The sequence below is a fragment of the Macrobrachium rosenbergii genome, chromosome 12 (genome assembly GCF_040412425.1).
Source record: "Macrobrachium rosenbergii isolate ZJJX-2024 chromosome 12, ASM4041242v1, whole genome shotgun sequence".
NCBI lineage: Eukaryota > Metazoa > Arthropoda > Malacostraca > Decapoda > Palaemonidae > Macrobrachium > Macrobrachium rosenbergii.
Genome location: NC_089752.1, coordinates 57,565,125 through 57,583,876, shown reverse-complemented (window position 1 = coordinate 57,583,876; position 18,752 = coordinate 57,565,125). Strand labels below are relative to the sequence as shown.

The 18,752-nt window shown below is 41.5% G+C and overlaps 3 protein-coding genes across 3 annotated transcripts in view; 1 reads left to right on the top strand and 2 right to left on the bottom strand.

Moving 5' to 3' along the window:
• The first annotated feature begins 305 nt into the window (after positions 1-305).
• Positions 306-1,136, top strand: LOC136844016 (uncharacterized). The gene has a single exon (XM_067113027.1). It carries the CDS (start codon positions 306-308, stop codon positions 1,134-1,136), a length of 831 nt encoding a protein of 276 aa, XP_066969128.1.
• A 6,472-nt stretch (positions 1,137-7,608) lies between these two features.
• On the bottom strand, positions 7,609-8,289 carry LOC136844015 (tigger transposable element-derived protein 1-like). Its single transcript, XM_067113026.1, has one exon. It carries the CDS (start codon positions 8,287-8,289, stop codon positions 7,609-7,611), a length of 681 nt encoding a protein of 226 aa, XP_066969127.1.
• A 1,209-nt stretch (positions 8,290-9,498) lies between these two features.
• LOC136843678 (bleomycin hydrolase) overlaps positions 9,499-18,752 on the bottom strand; it is a 162,040-nt gene continuing 152,786 nt past the window's right edge. Inside the window, exons 9-10 of the mRNA XM_067112240.1 lie at positions 11,657-11,777; positions 9,499-10,784 (exon numbers count right to left, since the gene is read on the bottom strand). Coding sequence (XP_066968341.1) covers positions 10,548-10,784; positions 11,657-11,777 — 358 coding nt within the window. The 3' untranslated portion in view covers positions 9,499-10,547. The remainder of the gene's footprint in view (positions 10,785-11,656; positions 11,778-18,752) is intronic.

Here is an 18,752-nt window from a genome sequence, read left to right as displayed (position 1 = left end):
GGTCTGGTAACACTGCCAGGTGTCAGCATTGACAGGTGCAGGAAGGAAATCAGCCTGACAAAAGCACTATTCCTGCGGCGCCTTCCGCAGGAGGTAAGGGGCCAAATTAAAGAAGCAGACACCCTTCCCATGGATGAGTTGGTCGACGTCACACAGAAAATCCACGAGGCCACTAAAGCCTCCAAACACGCCGCCACCCTTGCAGACTGTAGCCTGACAACAGAGGACAACGACCCAGAAAACATAAACGCGATCTACAGGAGGAGGGCACCGCCAAGGGAGCAGAGGGCGCGGACGTACCCGGCATGGTGCTACTTCCACAGGAAATTTGGCCCCAATACCAGGAACTCCAGATCCCCCTATTCCTTCACAAAAAACTAGAAGGGCGGCCGCTAGTAACAGCAGTGGCCGTGAAAGATGTCTCCCTACCAGCAGGATTCTTCATCAGGGATGAAATATCAAAGCAGCGCCTGCTGGCTGACACGGGGGCTATGCAGTCGGTGTTCCCGCCACTGGAGGAGGACTACACCCGGACAGCTGACTCCACGCCCTCCGTGTTAGCCGTGAACGGAATCCCCATCCGCTGCTATCGAACCATGACCCGCACAATCTCCATCTTGGGCCGCAGGTACCACTGGCCTTTCATCATCGCGGAGGTCAAGTTCTCTCTCCTGGGTGCCGATTTCCTGGGACACCATGGACTCCTGGTCGACGTTGGCAGGCAATGCCTCCTCGACACCGGAACTTGCCACTCCCGTCCACTCTCCATCGGACCAGGGATGCCTGCCGTCTGCTTCAAAGCCTCCAACAATTACACCGCCCTCCTCCAGGAGTTCCCGGAAGTTTTTAAACCAGAGCTCCGCCAGTTGCCAGGGGCCGGGCCCAAGCACGGCATCTTCCACCACATAACTACAACAGGCCCCCCAACTCATGCCAAGTTCCTTCGCCTGCCCCCCCAAAAACTACAAGATGCCAAACGGGCTTTCGCCGAGATGGAACAAATGGGCATCTGTGCCAAAGCATCGAGCCCGCAGGCATCTCCCCTACATATGGGAAAGAAGTCAGATGGCTCCTGGAAGCCCTGCGGAGACTACAGTCGTCTGAATAGTTACCACACCAGACCACTACCCTGCTGAACATGCAAGACCTGACAAGCGCCCTTCACAGGGCCAAGGTCTTCACTAAGATGGACTTGCTTAAATCATACTTTCAGGTTTCTGTGCATCCTGACAACTTTCCAAAGACAGCCATCATCACGTCGTTTCGGACATACATCTTCTCCTACTCCACCTTCGGCCTCTGGAACGCGAGGGGCACATTCCAATGCCTGATGGACACCATCCTGGGGGACCTGCTCTTCTGTGTCTGTTACATAGATGACATCCTTATTTTCTCCAGGTTCCCAGAGGAACACCTTCGCCACGTCCACGCCATTCTGAAACGCCTGAAGGAGAACGGATTAGTTGTCAGGTTCAACAAATGCACATTCGGGGCGGAAAAAATAGATTTCCTTGGACATGAGATCTCCACATCAGGAGTACGCCCCTTGGCCTCAAAAGTGAAAGCAATAGAAAAGTTCCCGACGCTGCAGACAATCAAGGCCCTTCAAGAGTTCCTCGGCATGGTGAACCATCGCATTTCCATCCCAGGCACGCCTGCATCATGTACTCCTGCCAGTAGCGTCCTGAAGGCACCCCAAAAACGCTGACGTGGACGCCCGCAAGAGCAGCAAGGCCGGCAGAGACAAAGACAGTTCCCGCGAGTGCCACCACCTGACACGCCATAACCTCACCGCTGCCTCACCATCACCAACGCCAGCTTAAGCATCGCCGCGGGCAGTGCTTGAGCAAATAGCTGATGAAGCGCCTCGACCTCAGGCCTTCAGTCACAAGATGTCGCAGAGACTCCACCACGTGCTTTCGGACAGAGCTGCTCAATCTACCAAGCCAGCGGCACTTCAAATACATGACGTACCAATTCACCATCCTCACGACCACAAGCCTCGTTCACGATTCACAAAGGTGCTGGTATGGTCGGGCAAGGCAGAGCAGCGGCTGACTTGGCCATCTCAAGTTTGGTTGCACCATCACCTACGCCCCCGCAGGAAGAATCCAGTAGCCAAAACCCTGTCACGGGTGGAAATCAATTCCCTCCCACCTCGGCATAGACTGCGAGGACCTGGCAAGGAGCAAAAACAGACCTGGAAACGGCAGCCCACATGGGGACCCGCACTGACGGGTAATTAAAGTGGGAGGACGTGCCCGGGAGATTCAGGCACAACGCTTCTCTGCGACACAAGCACCAGCCGTCCCTGCTCCCTGGTCCCTGCCTCAAGGAGGAGAAGACGTTCAAACATCATTCACGGCCTCCCATCCATCAGGAGCACAACAGCGCACCTATGACAGAAAAGTTTATGTGGCATGGAGCTGGCTCTGCAAACCAGCAAGATCCAAGAGCACACAGAATCAGGTACATTGGTGGTGATTTCCCCCCAACCGGTGCGCTTGGCCACATCCACATAGACATCGTTGGGCCTCTACCGCAGTCTGGGGGGCCCAGGTATCTCACAGCGGTGTAGATCACGCCACTTGCTGGCCAGAGCCAACACCTATGGAGGAGGCGCCAACAGCATCTCTTGAGAAACCCTCCTCTCCAGTTGGATCAGCCGCTTCGGGGTGCCAGACAGCATTACTACAAACAGGGGCCCAGTATTCCTGTCAAAACTCTGGGTCTCCCTGGCACGCTTGATGGGTACAACACTTCACAGCATGACAGCCTACAACCCCGCAGCAAATGGCATGGTAGAGAGGGCACACCGCTCACTGAAGGCAGCTCTAATGGCACGTTGCACCGACGAAAACTGGAAGGCCTCTTCCCGCCATCAGCCAACGGCACAGACACCCCCCTCCCAAGGTTGAGGGAACTAGCACAGAGGTTCGCGCCTTGCCATAAGACCTTCATGGACAGGATCAACACCTACTCTTACATCTTCGTCAGGATAGATGCCCGTCGCCCGCCCCTGATCAGGCCCTACAGGGGCCCTTACCGAATCATCGACAGGACCCCAAAAGTGTATCTCATCGACATCCACGGCCAGGAGGACTGGATTTCCATCGACAGGCTGAAACCAGCATTCCTGTTAGACAGCGAAATCCGAGAGGAGGCAGGCAGACGTCCCAGGGTCCCCCCCTCAAAACATGCCCGCAGATGGCTACCTGCCACTCCAACGAGGGCGTGCAAGCTCTAAGGCCGCGTGGAAGTTTCAGCAGTCGACATTGTCCCCGCCACAATTCTCGAAGAGAAGGGGTCGCCTCCTGCTCCCCCAGCGCCTCCATGATTAATTTTCATGTCACCCAATAATTATCTCTGTAATCATTGTCGGGGAAAACTCCCTAAAAGGCATTAAGCGCCTCTTCATTTCTGCATTAATCACAAGTGTATTACCTGTTATTATTTCATATTTTTACATATCTCTCCATACGCATTATTGTCCAGCCTTTCCGCTGATGTATGTAACCACTTTTGTACGTTTATTGTAACGCAAATTATTCTTATTTATATGTCATCTAACAAACACAAATTCTTGCCCAAATGTGTGACATGTGATCTGCACATCGGTGACCACCTTTCCATCCACATTCCTCAATGTATACCTGGCTTCTGAAAAATAAATCAGTTAAACCCAGACCTGTCGTCTTGAATCTCACACTAGTATGCAATATAATCTATGTTAAGCTAAGCACAGAAAATTTCTTAGAGGGTTCTCGTTTAACGTATTCTGTCACTGCTTATTCTAGGCTTATTTAAAACCTAAGGATATAAACTATACAGAAAATAACCCTCTTATAATCTGGTTTTCTGTTTTATGTAGCCAAGACAACCTTTTGTCCAATACTCAGCCAAGCTGTTTCTAAACTAACAGCAGGATATTCCCTTAAAAAGGGATGCCTACTTAATCTAGTTAGGCTACTGCCTGTTCTAGGTTTATATAACTTTTAAGGATATAAGCTACATAAGACCCTACTAGTATGTATGTAGCCTTACAGATAGGCTACCAAGTTGTAAAAAACTAGGTTATTTTTATTGAGCCTAGAATACTGTTTGTATATAATCCTAGGCTTATTTGTTCTTTCTTAGCCTAGTATAGGGTTTTACCTAATCCAGACCATTATAGATCACTCTTAAATGTATAGGCTATATAAAAACAGAAACTTACTACAGTAATATGTAACCTTATAGCTAGGCTACTATTTTTGTCTAACCCAGGTTCTTGTTTATATGCAATCCTAGGTTACTTGGTCTACTACATAAAACAGTAATCCACAAATGTGTAATCTTATAGAAAATTATTCAAATTTTCCACTTTTCACAAATAGCAAACTGAGACTGTGAGAAAGCACCGACCATGTACTTGCAAAACATAGGTCGGTTTCCGGCTTTCAGACATACAGTAAACCCCCATGTTCGCGGTCTCACTATTTGCAGACTCACGTATTCACGGATTTCTCTGTGGAACGTATCTACTGATTATTCGCGGAAAATTCACCCATTTGCAGTATTTTTCACTGAGAAATATTCACTAATTAAATTCACCCATTTACAGTATTTTTCACAGAAATATTCACTAATTACTGTATTTTCATATTTTCATGACTAAATACATTTTTTGTGATAAAACTATTAAAATACTCAGGTATAAGCACTTTTAAAAGTTTTTTTGTGCTTAAACTATCAAAATAGGCAGTTCTAAGTGTTTTTAAAGGGGTTCTAAGTATTCGCAGATTTTACCTATTCGCGGGGGGTACGGTATGCATCCCCTGCGAATACGGGGGGTTTACTGTAAATTAAACAACTGTTCCACAGTTTAAACCACCAATTTTTAACTGGAACTTAAAAATAAGCACTTAACTTTCATGTTTAGATGTTTCCATGATCCTCGCTGATGAAAAAATTGAGAATCGAAGCGATTTTAGTGAAGAGCACCGGCTTTACGTACACACTTTACGTTAACTAGAGAAGTAATGCTCCTGGTCATTTACTGGCCCGGTCGTAAACAAGATGGCGGACGCACATGAGCAATAGCCACTTCTCCTTCTTGCAAGTTTTGATGTTGGAAAACTGGGTTCAGCTTCCCTGAAGAGGAAAAATGCACTCTTATCTTTGAGTCCATTATACTCCATCACGTGTCATAGTATTTATCATTACGACACAATACCCAGCTACAAGACCAGGATAAAAGAGATTTCTTTGATATTAGTCTAGTCACCATGGAGCTCTGGCACACCATGGAGGGGTAACTCCTTGAGGACAAAACAAGTGATTACACTATAAAAAATAAACTGGTTTTAATAAGTGTACTTTACCTTGAAGATCACAAGAAGACGCTGGTGGAGGTGGAGCAGCCAGATGAGCAGGCTAGTGAGTGTCTCAGTGGGTAAGGAGGGTGGTGGTGGGAGGAAGGAGATTGGCGGAGGAGGTTTTTTTACGTCATGCTCTATCACTTAACCCTTAAACGCCGACTGGACGTATAGTAAGTCGACTAAAATTGTCTGTCGGGTGATGAGGGACGACCGTCGTCGACTACAAAAATTTCAACCGGTCAATTTTGACTCGACCTAAATGGTAAAATGCAATTGTATAAAAACTCTTACATTCTAGTAATATTCAATCATTTACCTTCATTTTGCAACAAATTGGAAGTCTCTAGCACAATATTTCCATTTATGGTGAATTTTTAAAAAACTTTTTTCCTTACGTCCTTGTAACTAAAGCCAAAATTTAAGAAATTCTTTTGTCATTTTGTTGTAATTTTTGCACCATTTTATATTAGCCGTTACATAAAGTTTTATATATGAAAATGTGCGCAATTTCATGTAAATACAACAAAAATAACCCATGGTTGTAGCTTTATCAGTTTTGAAATTTTCATATAAATCACGACATCTGCCAAAATTTCAACCTTCAGTTAATCTTTCGACCAAAATGGTCAAAACGCAATTGTAAGCTAAAACTCACATTCTAGTAATATTCAATCATTTACCTTAATTTTGGAACAAATTGGAAGTCTCTAGCACAATATTTCGATTTATGGTGAATTTTGAAAAACTTTTCATACGTCCACGCCGTAACTCGGCCGAACATCTCAGAAATTCTTTCATCACTTTGTCGTAATGTTTGCACGTTTTATATTAGCCAAGTTACATAAAGTTTTATATATGAAAATATGCGCAATTTCTTAAAGAATGCAACAAAAATAACTCATGGTTGTAGCTTTATCAGTTTTGAAATATTTTCTAACCTAAATCACGATAAGTGCCAAAATTTCAACCTTCAGTCAACTTTGACTCGGCCGAAATGGTAAAAACGCAAATTGTAAGCTAAAACTCTTGGCATTCTACTAATAATCAATCATTTACCTTCATTTGCAACAAATTGGAAGTCTCTCGCACAATATTTCTGACTTATGGTGAATTTTTGAAAAAACTTTTCTTTAAGACCGCTATTAACTCAGCTGAACATCTCAGAAATTCTTTCGTCACTTTGTCGTAATGTTTGCACCATTTTATATTAGTCGTTACATGAAGTTTTACATATGAAAATTTGTAATTTCATGTAGAATACAACAAAAAATAACTCATGGTTGTAGCTTTATCAGTTTTGAAATATTTCCATAAAATCACGATAAATAAGAAAAAATTATTTCCAGTCAACTTTAACTTCGACGAAATAGTCAAAAACTGCAATTGTAACCAACTAAAACTCTTACAGTCTAGTAATATTCAATGAATTACCTTCATTTTTAACAAACAGGAAGTCTAGCACAATATTTCAATTTATATGAATTTCTGAAAAAAAAAGCTTTTTTAATGTCCGGCGTGCGTTTAATTCATGCATCTTGTGATAATATTTTCTCTGTGTTGCTTTGACGTTTTAAATTTGTTTTATACCAAAATCATTCGCCAATTTAGTGTACAATACAAAGAAAAAATAACTCATTAGCTTTAACCATTTTGCTCACAGCGCCGATTTGTATACAATTATGTATGAAATTTTTTTGCAAGTCTGCTTATGTTTCAATATTTATATATGATAATGATATTTGTTTTCATTTCTGATGGCTGCATACTAAACTTCAGGCAATGACAAAAAGGCCAAAAATGAACTCTTAATCTTAAAAATAAGCGTGCTGTGATTTTTGAAAAAAAACTTTTTTTCCCGGCAAGCGTTAACTCCCAAACGCCCATAGCATCGGCCCAGACACTTTTTGTAAATAGAGGCTTGGCATTTAAGGGTTAATTAACTTCCTCAGTACACACCTAATGCTACATATCTAAATTTAACTATGCTACACTGTATGGCTAAACTTAATTGCTACTTTTTAATTTTTTTATATTTTTAATCTTCTTCACTGATTTTGCCTTTTTCATCATAAATTCCTTGCTTTCATGTGCAGGACCTTTCACCAAAAACCTGTCCAAGGAGGTTTGTTTCTTCCTGTCTCAAAATTTTTCGAAAATGAGCTAGGCAAGAGTCGTTACACAGCTCCAACATATGACCTGTTGCAACTTTTTCAGGGTGTTTCTTCTCAATAAACATTAAAATTTTCTCTCACATTCCCAACACTTCCTTAATCTCACTTGTAGCAACCTCCTCCAAAACTGGCTGCTGCTCCTCCTCCTCCTCCTCCTCCTCCTCCCCCTCCAAAACCCCCAAAGCCTCTGTACGCTGCTGCTGCTGTAGCTCCTTTAATTCCTCTGGTGACAGTTCCTCGTTGTGCTCCTCAACGAGGTCGTCAATATTTTCTTCATCCACTTCCAGGCCCTTGGACTTTCTGAGGGGCACAATATTCTCCACCACTAGCTCTTCAGGTTCAAATCCTTCAAAGTCCCGTTCACACACAACCTCAGGCCACAGCTTCTTCCATGCAGAGTTTAAGGTCCTCCTTGTAACACCCTGCCAGGCCATAATTTTGAGGCAGGTCACGATATTGTAGTGATCCTTCCAGAACTTTCGAAGGGTGAAGTTTGTGGCCTCCATAACCTCAAAGCAGAGCTTGAACAGGTGGTTGGGGAAGAACTTTTTAAAACATGAAACCACCTGCTGGTCCATGGGCTGCAGGATAGAGGTGGTGTTGGGTGGAAGGAAGAGGACCTCAATAAACTTGAGTTCTTTGTACGTGTTGTCTGTGAGGGTTGGTGGGTGTGCGGGAGCATTGTCGAGAACGAGAAGGGCTTTCTGGGGTAAGTTATTTGTGGTGAGATAATTCTTGATGGTAGGACCAACGACCATGTTTACATACTGGACGAAGATATCCCTGGTGTCCTACACTTTTGAGTTTGCCCTCCACGTAACCTGCAGATTTTCTTTGGTTCCCTTATGAGGCTTAAAGGCTCTGAGGTTTTCCAAGTGATATACGAGTACCAGCTTAATCTTGCAGTAACCACTCACTTTTGCTCACAGTGATGCAAGGGTTTATCTATCCTTCACAGGTTTGTGGCCTGGCAAGTTCTTCTCCTCTGCCATTTTATAGGTCCTCCTCAGCATCTTTTTCCTGAACAGCCCGTCTCGTCACAGTTGAAGACTTGCCAGGCGATGTATCCTTCAGCTTCTACCAGTTAGGCAAAACTTTGAACAACTCCTCAGCTGCCTTCACCGAGCTTGCTGCCTCACCATGCCTAACAACAGAGTGAATGCTGGTCCCCTTTTTAAAATTATCAAACCAGCCCCAACTGGCTTTGAATGACTCTTCCGGTGCCTCGTCTGTCATCCGGTGCCTCGTCTGTCAATGTTCCTGGCTTATTCCGCACCAAATCCGCATAGATGCCTTGTGCCTTCTCACAGATGATGCTCTCAGTCACGGTATCTCCTGTGTGCTGTTTCTCATTCAACCACCCCAGCAACAACTTCTCCATCTCTTCGTGGGTAGAGGTCCAGTGCTTTGAAATAATCTTCACAGCCTTGGCTGGCATTGTAGCTTTTATTGACTCCTTCTGCTTAAATATCATAGAGATCGTAGAAGTACTCTGGTCGTACTGCCTCGCCAAGTCCATAACACACACCTTGATCATGTTTTTCTATGATTTCACGCTTCATATCCAAGGTAATCAGTCTTTTCTTCTCAGCACTGGTCTTGACACTCACTTTCTAAGACCCACCGTGAAAACTGAGAAAGTTCCAAAATACAGGGACAAAATGAGAAAACAAAACAAGAAATGCTACAAGATGGTCACAAGGCAAGGTAACCATATGAACTGAAAGACACTGCATGGCTTGGGCAGCTCGATGCTGGCAATGGTGGACGCACTGGGAGATGGCGTCTCCCAGGCTCGGTGGCTCGTAGCTCAAATCTTGGCTTGCTTCTTAAAGCAAAAAATCGCGAGTGCACCGGCTCGTATCTCAGAAAATTCGTATGCTGGTTCACTCATAAGTCAATGTTTGACTGTATATGTATTACTCACAGTCATTGTCCCTTACAATTACAATAAAAACATCTTCAAATACATTTTCTTTAAATATATTTCCTCCTTAACATATATTATCAATTAATTTTACATTAACCTTTTGTTAGCTTTCATCCTACTACTGACATGGAGTAGAAACAGAAATGAAATGTCAATCTTATCCTAAACTTCCTTTCGTAAGTCACGGAAAAGGACTGTTGCTCAACAGGTGTGTTTTTACAATAATTTATATCATTATGCCATCTATAATGCAAAACAAGTAAAAATGTGTTGAAAATCCTAGCAACTCAAGAAAGGTTTGCCTAGATAAAAAAAACAGTTCCAACAAATTTTTTTAACTTAAGGGTTAAAAAATCTTATTACTATAGTCCCAAATAAAGTGGAAGTATGAATACAATTGGGTATTTCTTTCCAAGTCCTCCTCTTCCAAAAGGTTAAATTCAGTACGTAATATAAGAATTTGAGGCATGATTTAATTCAGCTTGCATTTAAAATTCATTTATTTTATCTACCAATTAACTTAATTAAACCAGTAACTTGTTCATTATTATATCTAAAATCTCTATGACTCTCATGTAAAACTTTTAATAAAAATAGGAGCAGAAGGTCTACCAAGTAGTTCTTAGCTAGTATGTACAATATTGTAATGTCTATTCATGTACATAAATCAGTAAATATGTTCATAATGCTAAACATATTGACTGATTTACTGGAACAGTTGGTCTGGGAATGCCAGTTTAATAATTATCCTATACTACATTACTGGATTCAACAATTCACTGAGGTAACAATTCTCAAGTATTAAAATTCAAACCAAAACCCCATCGACAATACCAGTATTTTCCAAATGCTTCTGATAACCTATGTGAAGAATATGAAAGGGCAGTTTCATGTGTATTTATATATAAACAGGTGTGTACATATAAATACTGTGTGTATATACATACACACATATATACAGAATATATACAATATACATAAACATGTGCATATATAGTTACATATATGCAAATATATATGTCAATAAACATATATACACAGTATGTATATAAATATACTGTATATACATATATATTTTTACTTATATTAAAGTTTGCTGGTTTTGTTTTCACGCGCTAATGCACCCATTGGATCCCACGCTGGTAATACTACAGGTTCTTGGGTAAATACTGCTAATACTTCCTCTGGTACATACTTTTTGTCTACAACTACCTCAAAGACAAACTCCCTGAACCAGTCAGAAGTCATGATGAGATAACCCTTTTCACCTCTGTCCTCTCCCCAGCTGTTTTCAACACGCCATTTCTCTGGGCTTCCAGATTCCTGTAAATAATGAAAACTCATATACACAAAGTCCAAGACAGTATACTGCTCTCCCTGTCTACCTATATGACAGGATCTCCCCCCAAAGATTGCAAAATACTTTTTTCCTCAAGTACAAGGAAATTCTTGTTTGCTAATCAGCATGTTAGATGACAAACCTGTTGCTCTATAAGCCATAAATGCAGTTTTAATGCAGATGACAAACTTACCACGTTCTACATGGGTAAATATTGGCAGTATGGCTGCCACATAAAGAAATCTATTGTGTTGATTCAATCTAAGATATACAAGTACCATTACAAATACTGTCGGCACTTCTAAATCCCAATTATCTGGCAAATTATACAGCATTACAAAAAGGCCTAGTGATGTAATATGAAAATCTGAGCAGCTCAAAACAGCTTTTCCTATTCATTTAACCCTTGCCATTCACATTTTAAGTCTCCCAAAGATGTGTTCTTACTGTTAAAGCACTAAAGATGAACTGAAATGCCCACCAGTTTTCCAACAAAATTATATAAGGCATAGTTTTGGTCTAGAAATGTAAAATCACTTGACCATATATTATGCTATGGAAAGGAAATGTGTGTCCTTAAATTTTTATTTTTGACATTACTGAATAACTACTGTAAATGACAAAATGGCAGTAAAGTCAGCCATAACATGAAAGGCTGATTCTCCATATGAACAGGAAGTGTTCACAGTAAGAAGAGTGAACTGCCAGTTATAAAAAGATGGCCTTTATAAGAGTGAATTCATACTATACAAAAGCACAAAGAGTGTGTATACAAAGCAAGCAATACCTTTCATATGAATCTTAATCCAGCTCAGCTCTAGAGTATATATTAACATAAACAGAATGGCATACTCACATTAACTGTAACTGCAGTAAAAGTCATTGCATGTGTCATAAGGGATTCACCATATATAAGACGGTCAGCTTTACTCAGGCCCAAGTTTACTTCTATACCAAAGGCAGATTTATAATCATGACTGCAAACAAAAAATACAGAAAATATGTACTACAGTATTTGAATTGCATCAGAGATATATGAGTCAAATTTAGAAACTGTTTCATATTTAAATAAAGCTATAACTCTTAATCAGAGCAAATTACAATAACAATGAATAAGGTATTTTGTACCTCAATACTCAAAAAAAAAAAAAAAACAAATCTGAAACCTTCCCATGAAAATCGTAGCATAAGTTCTTTATTTTATATATTCATATTTAATAAGCACAGCTCTTGGAGACAAGAATTTTGGTTCAGTGGTCTGATCACATTATTAAATAATAATAATATAATAATAATATGGCTGCATTCCACGAATTGATTTTACGCTGAGTTTTGTCAATTTTTCTTATAATTTGCTTTCCCTCCACGTCAATATTGGTTAATAATTGGCCAATGTTCATATTTCGATGGATATAAACAGCGTATTTCTTACCGCAGAAATTCCTTATTTTTCTATTACAGTACAGTAGGTTACTGAAACCTGTGTTGTAAATATTTAGATTTTCACCTTGTTGATGGTATTTTCTTGGTGGTATTTCTTTTTCTTTCTTCTGACGTCTATTTCTGGTATTTTTTAGTACTCTTTCTGTCGACATGTTTCGACCAGCTCGTTGGTCATCTTCTGAACAGTTGAGATGGATCTGGATACACGGAGGGTGTGGCTTTATTTATAGCAAGCTCAGAGGTAGTTGAATTCTCATTGGTCGCCTCTGGCAATTCTCCTCAGGCAGAGCCTCCTTTCGTGCAGCGATGGTTGTGTGCACTCTTGCGTGAGTGCTGGAGTGCACATTAGAGAGCGTATTATTATAAGGGAGGTTGCTGCCTGCAGATGGATGCTCCTAATTGGTTCACTCATCCGGAGTGCCAGTGGGTGCCACCGTTCGCGCCGACGTCAGGAGGAGGAAGGTCTCCTGTGTGGTATTGAGAACAGGCTTCTCTCTCCTGATGTGTAGGGCTTCCAGGAGGCATAGGCGGCAATGGTCAGTCTCTTGATCTATTATCTCTATGTTAAGGATGCTGTAATATCATTCCTTTTTTATCCTCAGGTTATAGGCAGTCCTGCCGTGAATAAATATGGCACCCTCCTGGGCATGACAGCAGATCCTTTTGGAGAAGCGCATGGTAATCATACTTCAAGGGATGCTTTTGGGGGGCTGGGTTATTTCTCATCACCAGGCTGCTGGTTTTTTTATTCCTATATAATATGATGAGTTTAATCTTCTTGGGATCAGATGGGCTGATGTTACCTTCAGTGAACCTTCAATGATGGTTCTAAGGGAGTGTTCATCTTCTTTACTGTATATCCTTTATGAAATTTTCCTAGGTAGAAAAGTTTGATGTCATCAGAGGTGTCGGGGTGAAGTTCCTGATGGTGCCATCTGTTCACAGCTCCTCCAATGCATTTGTCTACATCCCGATTCGTGTGTCCGTTACCAATGAGGATCTGGGCAACATGTTCCTGCTCTCCATGGGTGTCAGTCCAGGAGAAGCAGTGTGAGAGAGCTCTTCTGACGAAGGCGCTGATGGTGGATTGCTTATATCTCTCAGGGCATTCACTCTCTCCATTTAGGCTCATCCCCATGTTCGTAGGTTTTGTGTACACCTTCGTGATGAAGCATTCCTCCCGTTGCTCGATGAGGACGTCAAGGAAGGGGAGGCGACAATCATGGCTGTATTCAATTGTGAAGCTGAGACAACTGTGAGTGTGAAAGGCACATCTCAAGCTCTGTATTTCTTCATTGTCACAGCGCTGATGAAGGTGTCGTCAATGTACCATACGTACAGTGCATTTGCAGCTTTCTTATACTGCTAAAGACCCTCTTCTCGACGGTGGCCATGTAAAAATTCACAAAAAGGGCTCAGGGGAGAACCCATCGCTACGCCATCGATTTGGGTGTAGCCACATATGTCCTCTGTGGGTAGAGAAAGGGGCCTTTTTGGCACATATCTCCAGGAGGGCACAGAGGGCATGCTCTGGGATGTTCAATGATGGAGTGGTAGGGTCCCTGTATACATGATCCAAAATTATTTGGGTTGTTTGGTTGACAGGAACATCCGTGAAGAGGGATTCCACGTCCATTGAGGCAGTGATTCCTCCAGGGGATGCTGCTCTCAGGGCTTCCAGGAACTCTGCAGAGGACTTCAAGCTGTGATCACCAGGGACATAAGGAGTAAGGATGGTGTTGAGTCTCTTGGCTAGCTGGTAAGTCAGGGCTGGGATCTGGCTAATAAGGGAGTGCAGAGGATTGCCTTGCTTGTGTCTTCACATTCCCATGTATGTAGCCAAGGATATAAAGAAGACGAACGTGCCCTCAGGACCATCACTGAAGTTAACATCAGCCCATTCAATCCCGAGAAGAAGATTAAACTCGTCATATTTTACAAGAATACGAAAACCAGCAGCCTGGTGATGAGAAATAACCGGGCACCCCGCAAGCAGGATCCCTTGAAGAAAACCAACGTAACCTCCTGATACAAATACCCCATCCGAGAGTGCCTCGGCTCTCAGCGAGAGAGAGAGAGAGAGAGAGAGAGAGAGAGAGAGAGAGAGAGAGAGAGAGAGAGAGAGAGAGAGATACAAAGAACATAATTTAGTTAGAGAGATGAGATAGAGAGAGGAGATTTTTCAATCCTCTATTTCTGCCCTTGCGCTCAGTATGTCAAGATATTTGACATATTGGACAGGTTACACCCCTGCCCATTCCAAAACTTTACGTAAAAGATGAGGGAAATAATTTATATTGAACTAAAACATCTTACTTATTCACTATATTTTCTTTAATGAATTGATATTTTGCCATGTTTAGTACATTAATATTAACATTTGAGAATTAGTAAATCATTTATTTATCATGCAAAACAAATAAACATACATCTCAGTAAGAGAAAGAGAGAGAGAGAGAACTGAGAAATGGGAGAGAGAGAGAGAGAGAGAGAGAGAGAGAGAAGGAGAGAGAGAGAGAGAGAGAGAGAGAGAGAGAGAGAGAGAGAGAGAGAAACTTTTATTTTTATTATTTAATGTTATAATTTAATCTTATTAAACATATTATTTGAAAATTGGTACTGTAATTCATTATTTTATTATAAAAAGTATATGTAGGTCCAATATAGTATCTAGTCACTAAAATAATATGAAAACACAGAATATTGTTCTATGTAAAAAAAATCCGCAAATGGGTGAGTTTTCAAGTGAACAACTGGCAAATAGGCTCAAAGAAAATTCCATAAATTACTATCCAAAATTTACCAAGCCATAATCCGGGGTTGACTGTAATAGATCAAGCAAATGACCATCTCTGCCTACGCCTCCTAGAAGCCCTACACATCAGGAGAGAGAAACCTAGTCTCAACACCACACAGGAGACCTTCCACCTCCCAGTGTCGGCACAAAGGGTGGCACCCACTGGCACCTGGGATGAGCGAACCAATCAGGAGCGTCCATCAGCAGGCAGCAACCTCCCTAATAATATGCTCTCTAATGTGCACTCCAGCACTCGCACGCAAGAGCGCATCCAACCATCGCTGCCTGAGAGGAGGTTCTGCCCGAGGAGACCGATAAGAATTTGACTACCTCAGAGCTCGCTATAAAAAAAGCCACATGCGCCCTGTGTCTCCAGATCCATCTCAACTGTCCAGATGACCAATGAGCTGGTCAAAACATGCTGACAGAAGGAGTACTAAAAAATACCAGAAATAGATGCCAGAAGAAAGACAAGACAAATACCACCAAGAAAATACCATCAACAAGGTGAAAATCTACAGATTTACAACCCAGGTTTCAGTAGCATACTGTAATAGAAAAATAAGGAGTTTCTGCTGTAGGAAATACGCTGTTTATGTCCATCGAAATATGAACATTGACCAATTATTGACCAATACTGACGTGCAGGAAAAGCAAATTATGAGAAAAATTGAGAAAACTCAGTATAAGATCAATTTGCATAAAGCAGCCATATTATTCAACAAAACTTTCCTCAAAGAGGGTCTTCTTCTTTCTAATAATAATAACAATAAAAATAATAATTGGGGAGGAGACTTTCTCTGAGGGTAGTTGCATTAAAAATTATAGCTGTTTCCATGGCATTTAAGTTATACAGAGTCTTCTCTATTCTTCTAATTATCTTTTTTCTCACCCTGTAGCTGGTAGATCAGGTTTCCCAAGGACATACAAAGATTTCTGTTTTCTTAAGTTTATTTCTCTGATGTTTCAAACGTGCTCTGGGCGTTTGTTTTCAAAGAGAAAAGGATTGCATCTACAGGTTACAAAAATTTATATATAAAAGGGTGTGTACAGTTATATGGGTCAGTTATTCAAGCTTTTTGGTTGGTCCTATGTTGGTGACAAAGATGGGCCCAGAGGCATTGAGACCTTCTGGGCCTAATCACTATTGGAATTTGGGAGTGGCTGTTATCCAGGATTTAAGTTGTTTGGGTAATCTACCTTCTGTGTCCGGTGTTAGCTCTTTTTCTCTTTCCTCTTCTCTTTCTATCACACCTCCTCTTTCTCTTTCACTCTCTCTCTCATTGTCACTTTCTCTCTCTCTCATTGTCACTTTCTCCCTCTCTCTCACTGTCACTTTCTCTCACTCTCTCTCTCTCTATTCCTCTCTCTCATTCTTTTTCTCTCCTCTTCTCTCTCCTTTGGTTTCTTAAATTTCTCCGTATGATAGTACGGAGAAATTCAGTTTCCTTCACCATGTCCGTGTTCGGCTTTTTTTCTAAAATACGTAGAGCTTCAAGAAGCCGTAGGCACTGGCGGTCCATTGCCTGGTCGATGATTTTGGTGTTTTTTACGACTTCTTCTCTTTTGGGCCTTCTTTGGTGTTTTTGAGTGTAATGATTAAAAATAGCCCCTTCTTGGAGGTCAAAGGAGAGACGCTTGGAGAGTTTGGTAGTCGTCATCCCGATATAAAAGTGGTGACATCTTTCCACCGGGCATGTAAATTCGTAGATGGCACTACTTCTCTTCAAAGACGTTTCTGGGGGCGCAGGGTTGTTTTTAAGTAATAACTGGCTTGTTTTCATATTTTAATAGTATATTATCAGGACAATTTTGCCATCTTCTGTAATAGAGGTTACACTTTCATTTATTATTTTTCTGAGGGCCCTCTCATCTTCTGCATATTTTTGGTGCATGTAGTTCCTGTAATACAGTAAACCCCCCGTATTCGCGTTCTCATGATTTGCGGACTCACGCATTCGCAGGTTTCTCTGTGAAACATATCTAGCCATTATTCTCAGAAAATTTGCCCATTCACATATAGTTTTATGGACTTACTATGATTATTTCCGGTGTCCGTCATGCTTTCTCGGTGCCAGTTATTTATAGATACTCAGGTTTGTTGTTCAACCATGTGATTAGACAAGTTGTTGTTAATGAGTATTTGTGCTGATTTGTCGATCTCTTCCATAGTTCCTTTCCACGGGGAACAGTATGAAAGGGCGATACTGACAAAGAAGACAAAATTGTCCTGAAATTATTTCCCGGTTTACGACGCATATTCCAGGGTTACGACGTGTCGTACGCTGATCTGACGGAAGAAATATGGCTCCAAAATGGCAGAATAATCAAAATTTGGAGGTTTTTTTTATGAAACAATAAAAATGCTGTTTACATCATTTTCATTAAAAGTAAAGTTTTTTTAGGATTTTTGACAATTTTCAACAATTTTTCGGTTTACGACAACTTTCGGCTTACTACGCAGCGTAGGAACTGAACCCCCATCATATACAAGGAACTGCTTTAGTGTCATCTACGAGTTTACATGCCCGGAGGAAAGATGCCACCACTCATATATCAGGATGACAACTACCAAACTCTCCAAGTGTCTCTCCTGTCACCTCCAAGAAGGAACTATTTTTAATCATTACGCTCAAAAACACCAAAACACCAAAGAGAAGAAGTCATACAGAACACCAAATTCATCAACGAAGCAACGGACCACCGACGCCTACGGCTTCTCGAAGCTCTACATATTTTAGAAAAAATGCCAAACATCAACACGGTGAAGGAAACCGAATTTCTCCCTACCATCATACGGAGAAATTTAAGAAACCAATCTATGCCAGACAATGGTGAGAGAGAGAGAGAGAGAGAGAGAGAGAGAGAGAGAGAGAGAGAGAGAGAGAGAGAGAGAGAGAGAGAGAGAGAGAGAGAGAGAGAGAGAGAGAGAGAGAGAGACCCAACATCGGACACAGAAGGCAGATTACCTGAACAACATATAATCCCGGATAACATTAACGATTAGGCCCAAAAGGTCTCAGCACCTCTGGGCCCGTCTTCGTCACCAACCTAGGACCAACCAAAACGCAGCTGAATACCCTTCTAACCTGAATGCAATTCCATTCACTCTGAAAATAAACACCAGAGCACATTTGAAACGTCACAGGAAATAAACCTAAGAAAACAGAAGTCTTTGTATGTCCTTGGAAAACCTGAGGAAAAAAAGATAAGAAACAGCTATAATAATAATAATAATAACAATAATAATAATAATAATAATAATAATATAACGGGAGCAAACCTTCTTTTAGACAGGTAATGTTAAATGAAATTGCTGCATCAACTGCATTTAATTTATTTTCCTAATTACTGCTTTTCTCTGCTACTGCATCGGGCGAGTAACGTTCCGATGGTACTCATCTTCAGGAGGGAAATAGTCGAAATTCAGCGATTCCATATATCCATGTATATTTAAATATGGAGGACATAATCCGTAGAGTTTTCTACAATGTATGTATGTATTTGTCAATTAAGAGTATACAATTATTTTGCCAACATTTCTCCCAGTTCCAACTGGGTACGATCACAGCTTAGGGTAGGAGTACAGTAGATTGATGTTGATGGATGTGCCTACTCAATATATAGTCAAGGGTCAGCAGGGGGTAGGCCTCTTGCTGAATTTTGATTGGCCGGGCCGGGGAGCTGGTCTCGTATTGGCTGGAGAAAGTTA

Bases quoted from the DNA above. Each gene is read 5' to 3' on its own strand.
- LOC136844015 (XM_067113026.1), bottom strand. From the start codon at position 8,289: ATGGTCGTTGGTCCTACCATCAAGAATTATCTCACCACAAATAACTTA.
- LOC136844016 (XM_067113027.1), top strand. From the start codon at position 306: ATGGTGCTACTTCCACAGGAAATTTGGCCCCAATACCAGGAACTCCAG.